The sequence below is a fragment of the Chaetodon trifascialis genome, chromosome 13, assembly GCF_039877785.1.
Source record: "Chaetodon trifascialis isolate fChaTrf1 chromosome 13, fChaTrf1.hap1, whole genome shotgun sequence".
Lineage (NCBI taxonomy): Eukaryota > Metazoa > Chordata > Actinopteri > Chaetodontiformes > Chaetodontidae > Chaetodon > Chaetodon trifascialis.
In genome coordinates this window covers 13,712,501-13,725,921 of record NC_092068.1, presented here as the reverse complement: position 1 = coordinate 13,725,921, position 13,421 = coordinate 13,712,501, and the positions used below count along the sequence as shown (strand labels likewise).

Genomic DNA, 13,421 nt, shown 5'->3' with positions numbered 1-13,421 from the left:
GACAGGCAGACGTTCTTTCTGCGCATGCGTGTCTGGTTGAATACCGGAAATGAACGAAAGCCTTCTGCGGGACCACTCCCTCTGTTGGGGGGTTTCCCATCCCATACACACTGGATGAGAAAGTGTAAAATGATGCTTTTAATGTCAGCAGAGGTATTAAAGAAGCCTACTTATTCCTCGGTTTTTAACAAAACAGTAAGCAGTAGAGTCAGAGAGAATATCTCCAAAACTTTTTACAAGGTCTAAATTTCCTCACTAGATGGCGCCATACACACAGCTTTACAGCGCAGAGCCCAAACATAAAGTGACAGATATGAGATGGACCTCTTAGAAGATGAGTGTGTTTTTGTCAGTTAATCCTCTATTTAAACAGATATTCACAGTGAGCTCAATGCCTCATTTTGAATATTAGTTCTATATTTATTTAAGTGGTATTTAATGCCAGAGTATGTTTTTTATCTTAAGAGGGAAGGTTCTTCTTCTGAATCATCATCAAGTGCATAATATCTATTTAAAACTAGCCCCCCAGGCTCAGTTTAAATATGTGGTACAGCTAAATGTCTTATTACCTTACATTTCAATGACTGTGTCTTGACATGATCAGAAAGCAGAGGCAATGGTAGTCAAGAGGCATTAAGGTGGAGGGAGAGGCAGATCTATAACATATACAACAACATCATCATCATCATCATCATCATCATCATCATCATCATCATCAGTTTGCCAGTCTAGTTTGCTTGTCTTCTTGTGGTTCTTAAAGTGAATCTGTTATCCAGCCACATTTCCAAATATTTGCACATTTCAGCCAATTTGAAATCCTTGAGTATTCTGTCTTTCAGCTGTCAAACAGAAATGCCATTAATTTGCCATAAAAATGACACTTGTCCCATGCATTTAGAAAATTCTGCTGAGTTTTCACAGTTCCAAGAATAAATCTGGGTTTCAAGCCCAAACTTGGACCATTAAGGGATACAATGTCATATTTGTTTCAGACAATATAACAGATTCTGTTTAAGGCTCCAGAGGTTTGACATATTTGGGACAATTCACAATTTCTCAATTATCAAACAAAAGATTAGCTCACAAAGACAGTGAGAAATCTTCAATTAGTCAAGAAATGTGACAACATGCTTGTAACGGTGAGTAAAGGCTGATGCAATACGGGCCAGTGCTATTACTTGTTGCAATGAATCAAAAGGCTCTGCATCAGTATTTTGGGGTTTTGTGGTGTTTGTTCTCATCTATGTGAAACAGAGTTTGATATGTGAGACACATATATGTGTTTAACATGATATCACAAGTTTCACAAATAAAAGGTAAATTGTCTTTGTTGTCTGCAGACTATTAAAATGTGAAGGTGAATATAAACAGGCTGCAGACAACAAAGACAATTTACCTTTTATTTGTGCAATTTGTGATGTCATATGAAGGTGAATATAAACATGCTGCTGAAAGCAAAGAGTTCATTTTAGAATTATTTTTATAGTCATATTCATTTTCAGACTGAAAAAAGCAGTCGGTAACAGTTGGTGATGCAATTACTCTGGTGAGATGTCCGCATGCACACCAGCCCAAGCAGTTGCTTCTCAAAGCAGTTTGGCCTTTTTTTTCTACTTGTTCTCAGAACGGTGGAAAGGAGAAGCAGACAGGTGTGATCAAATAGAGAAGCTGAAAACACGTGATATAAAATTCCTTTACTGCAAAAAACTCGGCTCTCACAGAAAAAAGCAATAAAATGGGCGAGATGTTGCTTAAATGAGTAAAATTATGTGCCAACAGAACAGGGAATTTTCACTCACCAATTTTTAAAACAATTAAATGTGTCTCAAGTAACTTGCAGTTTGTCTGGACGCAAAGAAATTCAGACTTTAACAACGCAGTTTTGTATGTGTCAGTAGTGATCAAAGAGCCTTATAATTTATAAGCATTAATTTGGTCAGAGCCAGTAAAAAACTCTCAATAAGTAAGTTATAATACCGTAAGTGAGATGCTCAAACATAAAATCAGCTTGGTAAGAAGACAAAACAAGCATATGTTGCCTTAATTTATGATATTTTCATCTTACTTAGATTTTGCTTGTTGCAGTAGGTCACAAGAGTGTCCACCTATGAGCTGTTGTAGGTGTTAGTGGTTTGGAGTGTGAAAATAAGTGTTCTCTATGGTTTTCTGCCTTTTTTGCATGCGTCTTCCTTCCTGGAATCTAAACATTCACTCTGACAGAGGATGAGGTAACCAAGGTTTAATCGAGATAGCAGCCAAATTCTGCGAAGTCTATTCTAACTTCGTATCTATTATAGGCTAGAAAAAATAGAACATGATTCATTCTCGGTTTCTGCAAGTTTGTGTTTCTCATTTTCCCCTTCTTCATTTTCTCTGCAGTAATATCAGTGGGTTTAATGCAAACCTTCACTGTCTGTACAAGTATAGAAGCTCCTATATGTTACAGGACAGGACTGTCATTCAGGGTTACAACCGCAGATTCTGGTCAATACACGTCTTTTCTTTTCAAAATAAAATATTGCTATGATATTTTTTGATGGCGTGACATCTTGTTGGATGTGCTGCTTTGTATATTGTTATGTGAAAATTTCAGTTTTCTGCTTCATTTCTATGAGATTTCTTATATCAGACATTATTGTGAACAAGAAGCAAAGATAGTTTGGATAAAAAAGAGGAAAGAGGATGACTTTATTTAATTATTATAAAGACAGAGAAGTGGTATAATCTGATGTGTCCTGTACAGAACAGGACACATTGTCCGGTCACAGGTAACTCATGTTTGAGGCCTGTAAAGCAGGTGCTTTTCAACTGTGGACTCCTGATACAGTGTCGGTTCCACCTCTCACATTTCTCTTGCAACTTTGGAGATTAAACAAAGTTAATTGTTCATCATTGCACGTTAAATAAGATACCAGGAACTCAAACAGGTGAGTTTTGAGCCTTAATGACAGTGTATGGTAGATGGATGGTGTCCAGACTGAAGCGTGGGAAACACAAGATTCGAGTCAAAATGACAAAATCAAACACTCCAAGTTGCAGCTGGCTTCAGCCACAAAAATCCTGGGTTTCCCTGGGTTGGGCAATTTCTGTGTAACACATAGTTCTTCTTTTGGTACACCTGTAGGGGCTTAAAGTAGATTTATATCAGAAAATCAACTGGAGTCAATAAATGAAATGATTAATGAGTGTTGTTCAGTTGTGTCATGCTTCCTGGCCTGGTATCAAGCATGTTGTACGTGTTAATCTCAATGCTTAAAGGCCTCCGCTTCACAAAGCCTTGCACAGAGGTGTCATATCTGGCTATTGTCACGTCAAAGAGGAGGAAATATGACTAACATGGGCGTCAGACATTTGAGTCTAGAAATCCCCATGCAAAATTAATAACAATGCCTATTGTTTTAGGGGAAGTTGAGTTACATTATTAGTATAAGATGTGCAAAGAATGCTGAAATGTCTTGAAAGCAGCAGCTCTGTGCTCTGCGCATAAGATTGCCTTTTCTTAGAGTATAACTTTAAATAAACACATCCAGTGGTCTTGTTTTTAATCTACTTGTGCAATAAGGTTTTGGGGTATTCATAACATTAAACAGCATTAGAGCGATGAGCACCTTGCATGTTATATGTTTTAACAAGAGTAGAAATAATTTGTTTATGTGGGACCTATCTTAACAAGGTTCTCCACAAATGAAAGCAATAAACATTAAAAACAACAAGCAAGTAACATAATAGAAATATGTTCATTTTTACTTCACCTGGTTAAAAGTCGTGCAGCTGTGTTTTGCATCAGCTGTGACTGGTGCATGCTATTTTGGTTGAGAACGGAAAATAATGCATAGACGAGACAAAATTTAGGACTTTACTCCAACTGAATAGATGAATCCCTGAGCTGAGTCATTAAATGTGACTACTTGCAGTGGCACAACTACGACATCTGTAATAGAGGAAATATATCCAAACTCATGAATCTTAAAAAACATCAGGAAAGAGTTATTTTACTGTGATGTGCAGACATTCAAAATGGCTTAAGATAAGATAAGATAAGACAAGATAAGATAAGATAAGATAAGATAAGATAAGATAAGATAAGATAAGTAATTGTGTGAATTGGGCATTGGGCTGAGAAAATACAGAATATAGGAGGAACGACAGAGTTCTACGTATTCTTCCTCCTGAGCATATGTTGTAGTTTACAATTAAGATTTTTGTTATGGGAAAAGTGTTCTAAATTAAATTTATTTCATTAATGTTACATATGAATCTCAAACTTGTCGTTTATCCTTTGAAAGGGATGTGCTTTTCACAGCTGTGGCACATTTCAACATATACATGACCAATTTTGGATATCTCTATTATAGATGTATTACTGTGGTTTCAGGGGAAGGAGGGGGGATGCTCTGTCTGTATGTGTCACAGGACATGACATAATCTTTGGTCAAGGCTTTGCTGATCAGCCAGTGATGTTTTTATCTTGCTTCCTAATCCCCTCCCACTTGTAGCCCGTGTGTTTTTAAATGGGAGGAATGTGAGGAGCATCGGCACTGCAACACCAGAACAACTCGCAGCGAGAGTCCTGCCACAGCTCAAGAGCATATCAGAGGACACAGAGAGGAGATAACAATCACCTCAGCTCGAAGAAACAACAAAAAGCTTCAACAGGATTGCAAGCTTGGACAGAAAGGTAAACATACAAATATTCCCCAAAGGGGCTTTGACACCCTCGATTCGGGTGAGGAAAAACTCTCCCAAAATAGAAGAATATCACAAACAAGAGGCAGGACCCTTCTTCCAGCATGGACAGACATGCAACAGATGTTGAGTGTGCAGAATAGGCTGACAGGAAAATAACAGTATGAATAATCTGGATTACAAAATGAAAGATAGATTGTAAATGCACATGGAGAATGGATTCACACAGATAGAGACAGGACACAATATAAAGAGGACTAATATTTCAAAGCTAAAAGTTAATTAAACTAAAAAAGAAAAGTGATGTAGTGGATATGAAAGTGTTTGCTGACAGAAATGGTGTATCAAAAGTAAAAGTTTAACCATGCAACCATATTTCTTTGTCATTATCCAGTTGACACTGTGTCCCAGAAATATCTAGAAATGCAATGTTTGAAATAATGTGATGTAATGGTGTGCACATGCTCTGCAGTAATCTACTAACCTAAACTGATACTGCACTCGCTGTACAGATGGAGATGATGTTTATAGTACAGAGCGCACACAGAGAGCATGCTCTATCTGTTGCTCTCGCATTAAAACCTCCACAGCACAGTTTTTTCTCATGCAGCGAACAGAAATATAACACTGTGTGAACTGTAGATGGGCACGTGTCCTTGTTTCTGTCCTGTCACGTGCTTACAGATAAACTCCATATACGGACAGAGCAGCTTTAAATCCTGTGCTGTGTTGTTCCATTTCTGTTATTTTTATTCCTTTTTCAGTCTGACTCCAGACAAAAATATCCCTGATAAGGAGAAGCGAAACCGGAAGTGAAGATGAACCTGTTAGTCATCCTCGCCCTTCTTGCAGCATTCAGCCTAGATGTGGTAAGCAACAATAAGAAGAAGTAACTTTAGGTTTAACATTAACACCCAGGGGACTCTGTCTAAGCCGTGCTTGTCTGTGCTCCTTTCAGGCTTTTTCACAAAGATGGCCAAGAAAGAGTTTGTCACATAAATCCCAGGGCACCTTCAAAGGTAAGCCAACTGTCAAGGCAATACATATTCTTAATATTCAGAATTTGCTGCACATGGCGACATTAAATGTTCTTGTCTGTCTTTATCTTCAGAGATGTGTCGGTCTGGCGATGGGAGCAGTTACAGGGGGTCTGTTTCCGAGTCAGCATACGGCAACATATGTCTCAACTGGAACAGATTCATAAACCCTTGGGGCGCTTCAAAGGGACTCGGCAACCATAATTACTGCAGGTATACTTAAAGTCACCAGTCTGGCACCTAGATTTGTTCAGCAGAGGTATCATGTGTTTAACATTATTATTATTGAATGGCAGGAATCCTGACCACAGCTTGATGCCGTGGTGCTACGTCCGAAGAGGAAGGAGGTCTGTGAAGGAATTCTGCGATGTTCCCAGATGTAAGGCTAAGATTGGGAATTTAGGAGTCATCGAAATACTGTGTGTTTGTTTTGGATATTTCTAATGATCTCTGTTTTATCTGCTGCCACACAGGCTCTACACCAACAGTAAAAACTCCACCTGCTGTGGATACAGGTACTTTTGATGCTTGAGCGTACTTTTTCTCAGTGCAATCTTGTGATCCCCTTTATTGGCGCTCACTGACTCGTGTGTGTCTCTGCAGAGCTGACATGTGGTGAGAGGTCTGAGCGGAGGATGCATAAAATCGTGGGTGGTTCTTTCACACCCGTAGAGTCGCACCCATGGATCGCTGCTATCTTTCGTCGGCGCCAAGGCTTCCTCTGCGGCGGCTCTCTCATCTCGCCTTGCTGGGTTGTCACGGCTGCACACTGCTTCTCTGATGGGTGAGACAAAACACAAAACACTGTCATTTCCTCCCCTGCAATTCTCATACTATAATGGCAGTATGACTCACGTGGGTATGTAATGTGTTTGCAAGCTTGTGTGTGTATTTAACCATTTGTGTTTGGTTTTTGTTCAGCAGTGAGACTGACATCCGGCATCTGTCTGTGTTCCTGGGGAAGACGGCCATCAATGACACGGATGCTGACAAGGAGCAGAGCTTCACTGTGGAAAAACTGATCATCCACCAAAAATACAATGAGTCCAACTTCAACAATGACATAGGTGGGCACACTTGTGCTGTGTGTATGAGTGAGAAAGATAAAGAGCTGCGTGGGTGCTTTGTGTGCAGGTCTCATAGCTGTGTTTGGCTTTAAATTCCAGCACTGTTGAAGATCAGAAGCAGAAATGGAGGATGTGCGGTGAAATCACAGTCTGCACGGGTTGTGTGTGTTCCTCCACTTCACACTCAGCTCCCTGCAGGATTTCAGTGCAGCATCGCAGGATTTGGGATGGAGAAATACAGTATGTACAGCAGAACCTCTCACCTACAGATTCATGACTGATTTCTCAACCATTTCAGTGATTCTTATAACTAACACAGTGTTTTCTTACAGTGGCGTGGCATTACTCGCAGTACCTGAAGGAGGCAAACGTGAAAATGATCTCTCAAACCGACTGCAAAAGTGAATCATACTATGGAGATCTCATCACAAAGAACATGTTCTGTGCTGGGAGCCCTGACTGGAGCACTGATGCCTGCAAGGTGAGCAAAGAATTCAGAGTATGAGTACGTGTGTGCTGGGAAAAGAGGATGTTCAAAGAGCCACAGTGTAAAAACCTGAAGAGAGAAAAACTGAAGGCATATTGCCAGCATACAGCGACTGCTCTAAATGTCTGCACAAAAACAGAAGTGCATAAATAACAATAATTAAGGTAAGTTGTAATCTGACACACAGATATGCAACATGTTTCAGGCTCCTGCAGCATTAAAGGAGATCTGAGATTCCTCAGAGGAGTGTTCCATTGATGACATGGAGAAATATAATTTCATTATATAAATGCTGGTTCAGAGCAGCATTGATAAATAATGAATATAACATTTAAAGATGTTGGGACCTTTCTGCATGCTGTGAACACTGACTGACTGATGTGTCCTCTCCTCACAGGGGGACTCTGGTGGTCCGCTGGTGTGCGAGGTGTCAGGTCGGATGTTTCTGTTCGGGGTGGTGAGCTGGGGTGAGGGCTGCGCCAGTAAGGACAAACCAGGGGTTTACACGCAGGTCACCAAATACAACAGGTGGATCGCAGCAAAAACAGGGCTCTCCATGTACATGCAAGGACTCATGTATCCAACAAAATGAAATCGTGGCAGAAAGTCAGCTGCTGGGCGTTGGTAGCAGTTTTGTAGCCTCTGTGTGCTGTAAGCATGCTTTCATTTCAGTGATTTTCGGTTCAAAGTGAATGTTTATTTAAATATCTTTTCTTGTACATAGTGTATAAAACCTTATTACTTGTGCATGAATGTTTCATAGTGAGAGTATGGATTTTTCAAACAAGCTATTGGAAAGTTTATTTATCTAATTTAATTCAATAAGCATTTCCTCTTGGAGAAGGCTGGACCTGTTGTTGAGCATTTTTTATAATGAATAAAGTATTTGTATTACATTTTCATCGTGCTCATTATTTCCTCCAGACAAAAGTGCTTCTGTCTCTCATTTGCATGCATATTCTTGCAAGCACAAATCAAGGCATGTAAAAATCCTTTAGTGAATGTGCAACCACTGGAGGGCGCTGTTGTGTAAAAATCACATACAGTCAGTGCTGTCGTTACAGACATACTGAAGATCACATGAAGTATTTCAGTATAAACGGTTGTGACACAGAATCTTCATAACTGAAGACGGTATGGTTCAGTCCACACTTGTTAAACTTTTTAGAGGCAGCAAATAAATCAGATGTGTTGCAGTTTGGGGACTTTGCAATTTCTTACAAACTGCCATATAAGAAACTAGAAATATTTTTTTACTGTGATATGAAAATTGTTTGATCAATTATAACTATTTTTTAATTCCTCAAAAGTGTTCAGCACAAAAATTGGGCCATTGTGCTTATATCTCTCTGCAGACACTATGCATTACCCCACTAAATATCCATCACATGGACAGCAGCAGATTAAGGAAGTTGAACTAAAACAGCTGACACTGTAAATGACACACAAGAAAGCAATCTGACTTTTCTTCTTGCCTGGCTGGACTTACTACTACAGTATATCTGCATTTTATGGGCACAGCGAGCCTTGGAAATAATTCTCACCATTGTATAAAACCTACAGAGTGAAGCTCCTGTACAAACAAAAGCATGTTTTATCTCCAATCACTTATGCCAAGAAAGTACAAGGCTGCAGAGCGGACAGAATAAACTGCTCTATCTCTTTTCCGCGTACTGCATTGTCAAAATATGTCCTCATCTGATTGAGAGATAGAGACTGTGACGGAGTTCATGTCATAAATATAAAGCATTGTGGTGGTTTAAAGGGAAACTTTTTCAGTATAAAAAACATTGCAAGCAACAATTTCAACTGAAGCAGATCTTTGGGACTAAAACAGAGTGAAAAAAAAACAAGAAGACAAAAGGAAGATGAGTTAAAGATAAGGTTTAAAGTGGTTCTTTATCAGATACAAGAGCAGGAAGCTATAGCCAAACTACCAGTTTTGTGAGCTAAATGCTAACATGTTCACAATGCAGGTATATACCACTGACCATGTTCACCATCTTTATTTGCTAACATGAGCACTTAAGACAAAGTACAGCTGATACTGAAGGGAATGTCATTTGTTTTGCATATTTCTCATATTAACACTAAACAGGACCCTAGCATATATCTGAAAATAGAAAATAGAAAGAAAGTAAAAAAGTATGTACGATGTAGGAACAGAATCTTGATTCATATTTTATCAGCACTGCCAAGTTTGACAGTTTGATCTGACTTTTATGAGCCTGGTGCGCTGTGCTGGATGCTCTCATTTGTATAAAGCTGTGGACAAGTGGTGACTTTGCAGATTCAGATATACCGACTACTCTGTCAACCTGCTGTACCATATCCATCATGCATTGCACGGCCGAATCTCCTGCTATTCAGCTTATCCAGTGTGTCTGCACCTTAAAGGTTGATGTCAAACTTTGAGATCATTCACGGCGTCGCACCAGGAACAAATGATGAGAGTGTTGTGCTGGGGACCAATGGTCAGTCTCAGCCTCATGGTGGTACTAGAAAGAAAGCCTGGAGATCATCAAAGTCAGTCAGATTCTACGTATTTTGTCAGAATCATTGCTGTTCAGCTGCATTGTCACAAAGGAAGCAAAAAAAACAGTGAGCACTGACTGTGGGTGTACAAACAGCAGCTGTGCGCACACAGTCCCAGAATCAGCTGTATCTGTGTGTGAAAGTAGTTCTACTAAACATGGTTCTGCTGCAGATCGACACATCTTCTCAAACAACTTATGATTCCCGGGAAAGTCTTAGTGTGGGCTGTTTACATATTCAGTTGTCCAGTGACTCAGACCTCTCTGTCTAATACCCCATACCTCCAACACCCACACCCATCCCAAATACATCAGACAGATCCAAGACGAGCGGTGGTTTAATCATCTGAGCACGCTTATTGCACCGAGCAACCACCATCCAACTGGTCATCACGGCATTATTGAAAGCACACTTCAAAACCTCTCCAAGCAACCTGCTGCAATGCTTTCTGTCAAAGTCTGTTTGGACAGGTCCACATATACAGACAGCTCACAGCAGCGCTACTGGAGCCAACCACAGTTCGTTCTATCCCCCCCTCAATTATTCACAGAGACCAGTTTACTTTATTGCTCCTCTACTCTGTCTCAATCCATATATGGATTTGAGATGCTGCGAGTATGAGTCTTACTCCTCTTTATGGACAATTCTTCAGGAAGAGGAGAGGCGAAGAGGGCAGTAACAGGGTTTATTCCAACCAGGTGGGCCGGAGTGTCCGGTCTCTCCGGTTTGGATGGCAGCCACTAGTCTACACCCACATAAGAGTCACACACACACATAGAGGGGTCTCTTGGCTGCAGGTTCCTTGGTCAACACCAGGTCTCAGGGGTATAAATAATGCCGTTTTTGCTGTTGGGTTCTCGGGTTTCCCCAACACAGATTCAGATTTGAGGACCACACACACACACACACACACACACACACACACACACACACACACACACACACACACACACACACACACACACACACACACACACACACACACACACACACACACATCCACAATGTGGTGAAGCAGATTCTTTCACTTTCATTCATTCATTCTTACGGCAAAGGAAACACGAGTGTAACCTGTCAGGTGGGTGTAAACCAGTGAGACAGCTGTTCATCGAGGATCCTCTGGGTCCAAGGGAAGAAGTTGTGGAAACAGTGTGTAGGTGCAGTGCAGGATCTGTACGTCTCCGTCTGCTGGAGAGACTCCTTCTCTCAGCTGCAGGCAGCAGCAAGCTGAATCCTTGGTCTTTATTTAGACCTGGACATTTAGGCCTGGAGACATGAACTCCTGACCCACCTTTTAATGAACATAGATCATGTGTCAGATGCAGGTTTGCAGCTTTAAAAAAAATAAAATAACATTTTGAAACGCCTCCACCAAAACCAGGTTTCTTCAACATTACAGGTAGCGGGGCAGCTCACCCAATCTCCAGATGTGAAGCTGACCTTTATTGGGCTACAGCTTCCAACACGATTATGTTTACATGTTGAAGGGTTAACCCCTCCTCTGCACACACAGCTTCTCCCATATTTTATCCCAATCTCTTCCCATTAAGTTACCCCAACACTTTCCTTTTTGGGACCACTGGCATGCATGACGTCATTTGGGAAGCGCTCTCACTTGCAGTGTGTGTGTGTGTGTGTGTGTGTGTGTGTGTGTGTGTGTGTGTGTGTGTGTGTGTGTGATGTATGATGTATGTGTGTGGAGGGGGGGGGGCGTCAGTGCGCACCAACAGCAACCCGCTTGGCAGCTGTATTCCTTCGTTGTGATTGGGCGGAGGGCGGTGATTCCTTCTGTCACGATTTGGGTCGCTCCCACCGGAGGACACCGACCGTCGGAGTCCAGCCTTAGCCGAGGTGCTCAGAGGAGACGGTGCACACCGGGAGGAGAGCCGTATGAGGGTTTCGTCCCAGGGGCTGGACTGACAACTCGGGATTTGTCCCCCTGCTTGTGTCGGTGAGGAGAGGAGAGGAGAGGAGAGGAGAGGAGAGGAGAGGAGAGGAGAGGAGAGAGGGGGGATCTTCAGTGCTGGAGCGACCAGCCGCCTTTCTTCTAACGGGGCTGCGGTAAAAGTCGTTCACGATGCCGGTGTTTCACACCAAGACCATCGAGAGTATCCTGGAGCCGGTGGCCCAGCAGATCTCCCACCTGGTCATCATGCACGAGGAGGGGGAGGTGGACGGTAAAGCCATCCCAGATCTGACGGTGCCGGTGGCCGCGGTGCAGGCGGCGGTCAGCAACCTTGTGCGGGTGAGTCCCGAGTTCCAATCAGGGCGTCAATTCACTGAGACCTCAGCGGCAAAGTGCCTGCATCTGCTGACATTTTCCATGCAAACTTCCAAAGCGACATTTCTGAAGACAAACTAGTGCAATTACCTGTCGGACAGCACAGCTTTTATTTAATCAATGTCATAAATTATTCGAATAGCAAGTCATCAGACTGTTTCACTGCGCAGCGAGCAGCTCGTTATTTTTCTATATGGCTTCCAGGTAGATTTATGGCAATCCCATCATGAGCTTTGCTCGCCATTAAAACGATATAAAACTGCCATACACCCAGCTGACGCTCATGCGTGCTTCACGAGCTCCTGCAGTAGATTTTTGTGCGCCTCGGCGCGCGTCTGTGCGCACACAACACAGCAGCACAACAACATGACAAACTTTGCCCCCATTGATAATCAGATGGCCGCTGAGCCTAATGAAGTTTGTGGGGCGGAAGAAACGAGTGCTGAGTCCTGAATTAACAGGATGCGTGTTCTCTCTCTCTCTCTCTCTCTCTCTCTCTCTCTCTCTCTCTCTCTCTCTCTCACACACACACACACACACACACACACACACACACACACACACACACACACACACACACACACACACACACACACACACACACACACTGTGTGATCAGCTAAGAGGGAAATGTCACCAGTGCCAGAGGGAGAGTTGTGCTGTAGCTTTCTGTGCTCTCAGCTTCATTAAACTGAGGTAGATTACTGCAGTATTTGCAGTTTGTAGAACAAGGAGTTAAATAAACTTCACAGTAGTTACTTCCACAGAGAATACATACCCTCTTTGGTCATTTATCAGCCTCCCACCTTTACCCTTCATCTAGTAGCCTGCACTTTCCTCCTTGTTCTCTCTTTTCCCAGCTGACCCCTCCACTTACCCTGTCCCATACCACCTCCTCTGTCTTGCTTCGTCTCTGTCATCTTGACTCTAAGTGGTCATTTTTTATAGAAGCAAGCAAGGCTTCAGCCAGACACTCGTGTCTCCTCTGTATGCACTGACTGAAAAAATCAATACGGGCCACATCATTAATGCTGCTCTGGGGTCGCTGTTATTGATGCAGGGTCGGCTGGGCTTCACTCACTCATCAGAAATCAGCAGCACACAGAAGAAAACTCACTTGCTTGCACTTTAATTATTGAGGCTGATAAAGAGAAAAGAAGCCGTTAATTCGAGCCAGAATGTATCTCAAAGTGTGGGAGGTCACACTTGGTGGATCAGACATGGTTACAATGCCAGAAAAACTGTGACTGCAGTTTGTGTAGTAGACTGCAGAGCTGTCCGTTCTCTCAGATTTAAACAGGCTTGGTCTTTGTGCAGCACCTTGCCAG

The 13,421-nt window shown here is 42.0% G+C and overlaps 2 protein-coding genes across 8 annotated transcripts in view; both read left to right on the top strand.

Moving 5' to 3' along the window:
- The first annotated feature begins 4,488 nt into the window (after positions 1 to 4,488).
- Positions 4,489 to 8,178, top strand: LOC139341271 (urokinase-type plasminogen activator-like). 2 transcript variants are annotated; one of them, XM_070977690.1, is made up of 11 exons: positions 4,489 to 4,678; positions 5,451 to 5,555; positions 5,645 to 5,705; positions 5,798 to 5,936; positions 6,020 to 6,102; positions 6,197 to 6,238; positions 6,327 to 6,507; positions 6,645 to 6,790; positions 6,890 to 7,030; positions 7,123 to 7,271; positions 7,675 to 8,178. In XM_070977690.1, exons 2-11 carry the CDS (start codon positions 5,505 to 5,507, stop codon positions 7,867 to 7,869), a joined length of 1,188 nt encoding a protein of 395 aa, XP_070833791.1. In that variant the 5' UTR covers positions 4,489 to 4,678; positions 5,451 to 5,504; the 3' UTR covers positions 7,870 to 8,178. The 2 variants fall into 2 exon arrangements, with proteins under 2 accessions (XP_070833791.1, XP_070833792.1); XM_070977691.1 differs by having other exon boundaries at positions 4,538 to 4,678; positions 6,648 to 6,790.
- A 3,418-nt stretch (positions 8,179 to 11,596) lies between these two features.
- LOC139341080 (vinculin-like) overlaps positions 11,597 to 13,421 on the top strand; it is a 24,125-nt gene continuing 22,300 nt past the window's right edge. For all 6 annotated transcript variants that reach the window (XM_070977395.1, XM_070977393.1, XM_070977392.1 and 3 more), the window contains exon 1: positions 11,597 to 12,057. In XM_070977395.1, coding sequence (XP_070833496.1) covers positions 11,890 to 12,057 — 168 coding nt within the window. In that variant the 5' untranslated portion in view covers positions 11,597 to 11,889. The remainder of the gene's footprint in view (positions 12,058 to 13,421) is intronic.

Coding starts and splice junctions, on each gene's coding strand:
- LOC139341271 (XM_070977690.1), top strand. CDS start 5,505: ATGAACCTGTTAGTCATCCTCGCCCTTCTTGCAGCATTCAGCCTAGAT. Junction 6,239..6,326: donor TCCACCTGCTGTGGATACAG/GTACTTTTGATG, acceptor GTGTCTCTGCAG/AGCTGACATGTGGTGAGAGG. Junction 6,791..6,889: donor CAACTTCAACAATGACATAG/GTGGGCACACTT, acceptor TTTAAATTCCAG/CACTGTTGAAGATCAGAAGC.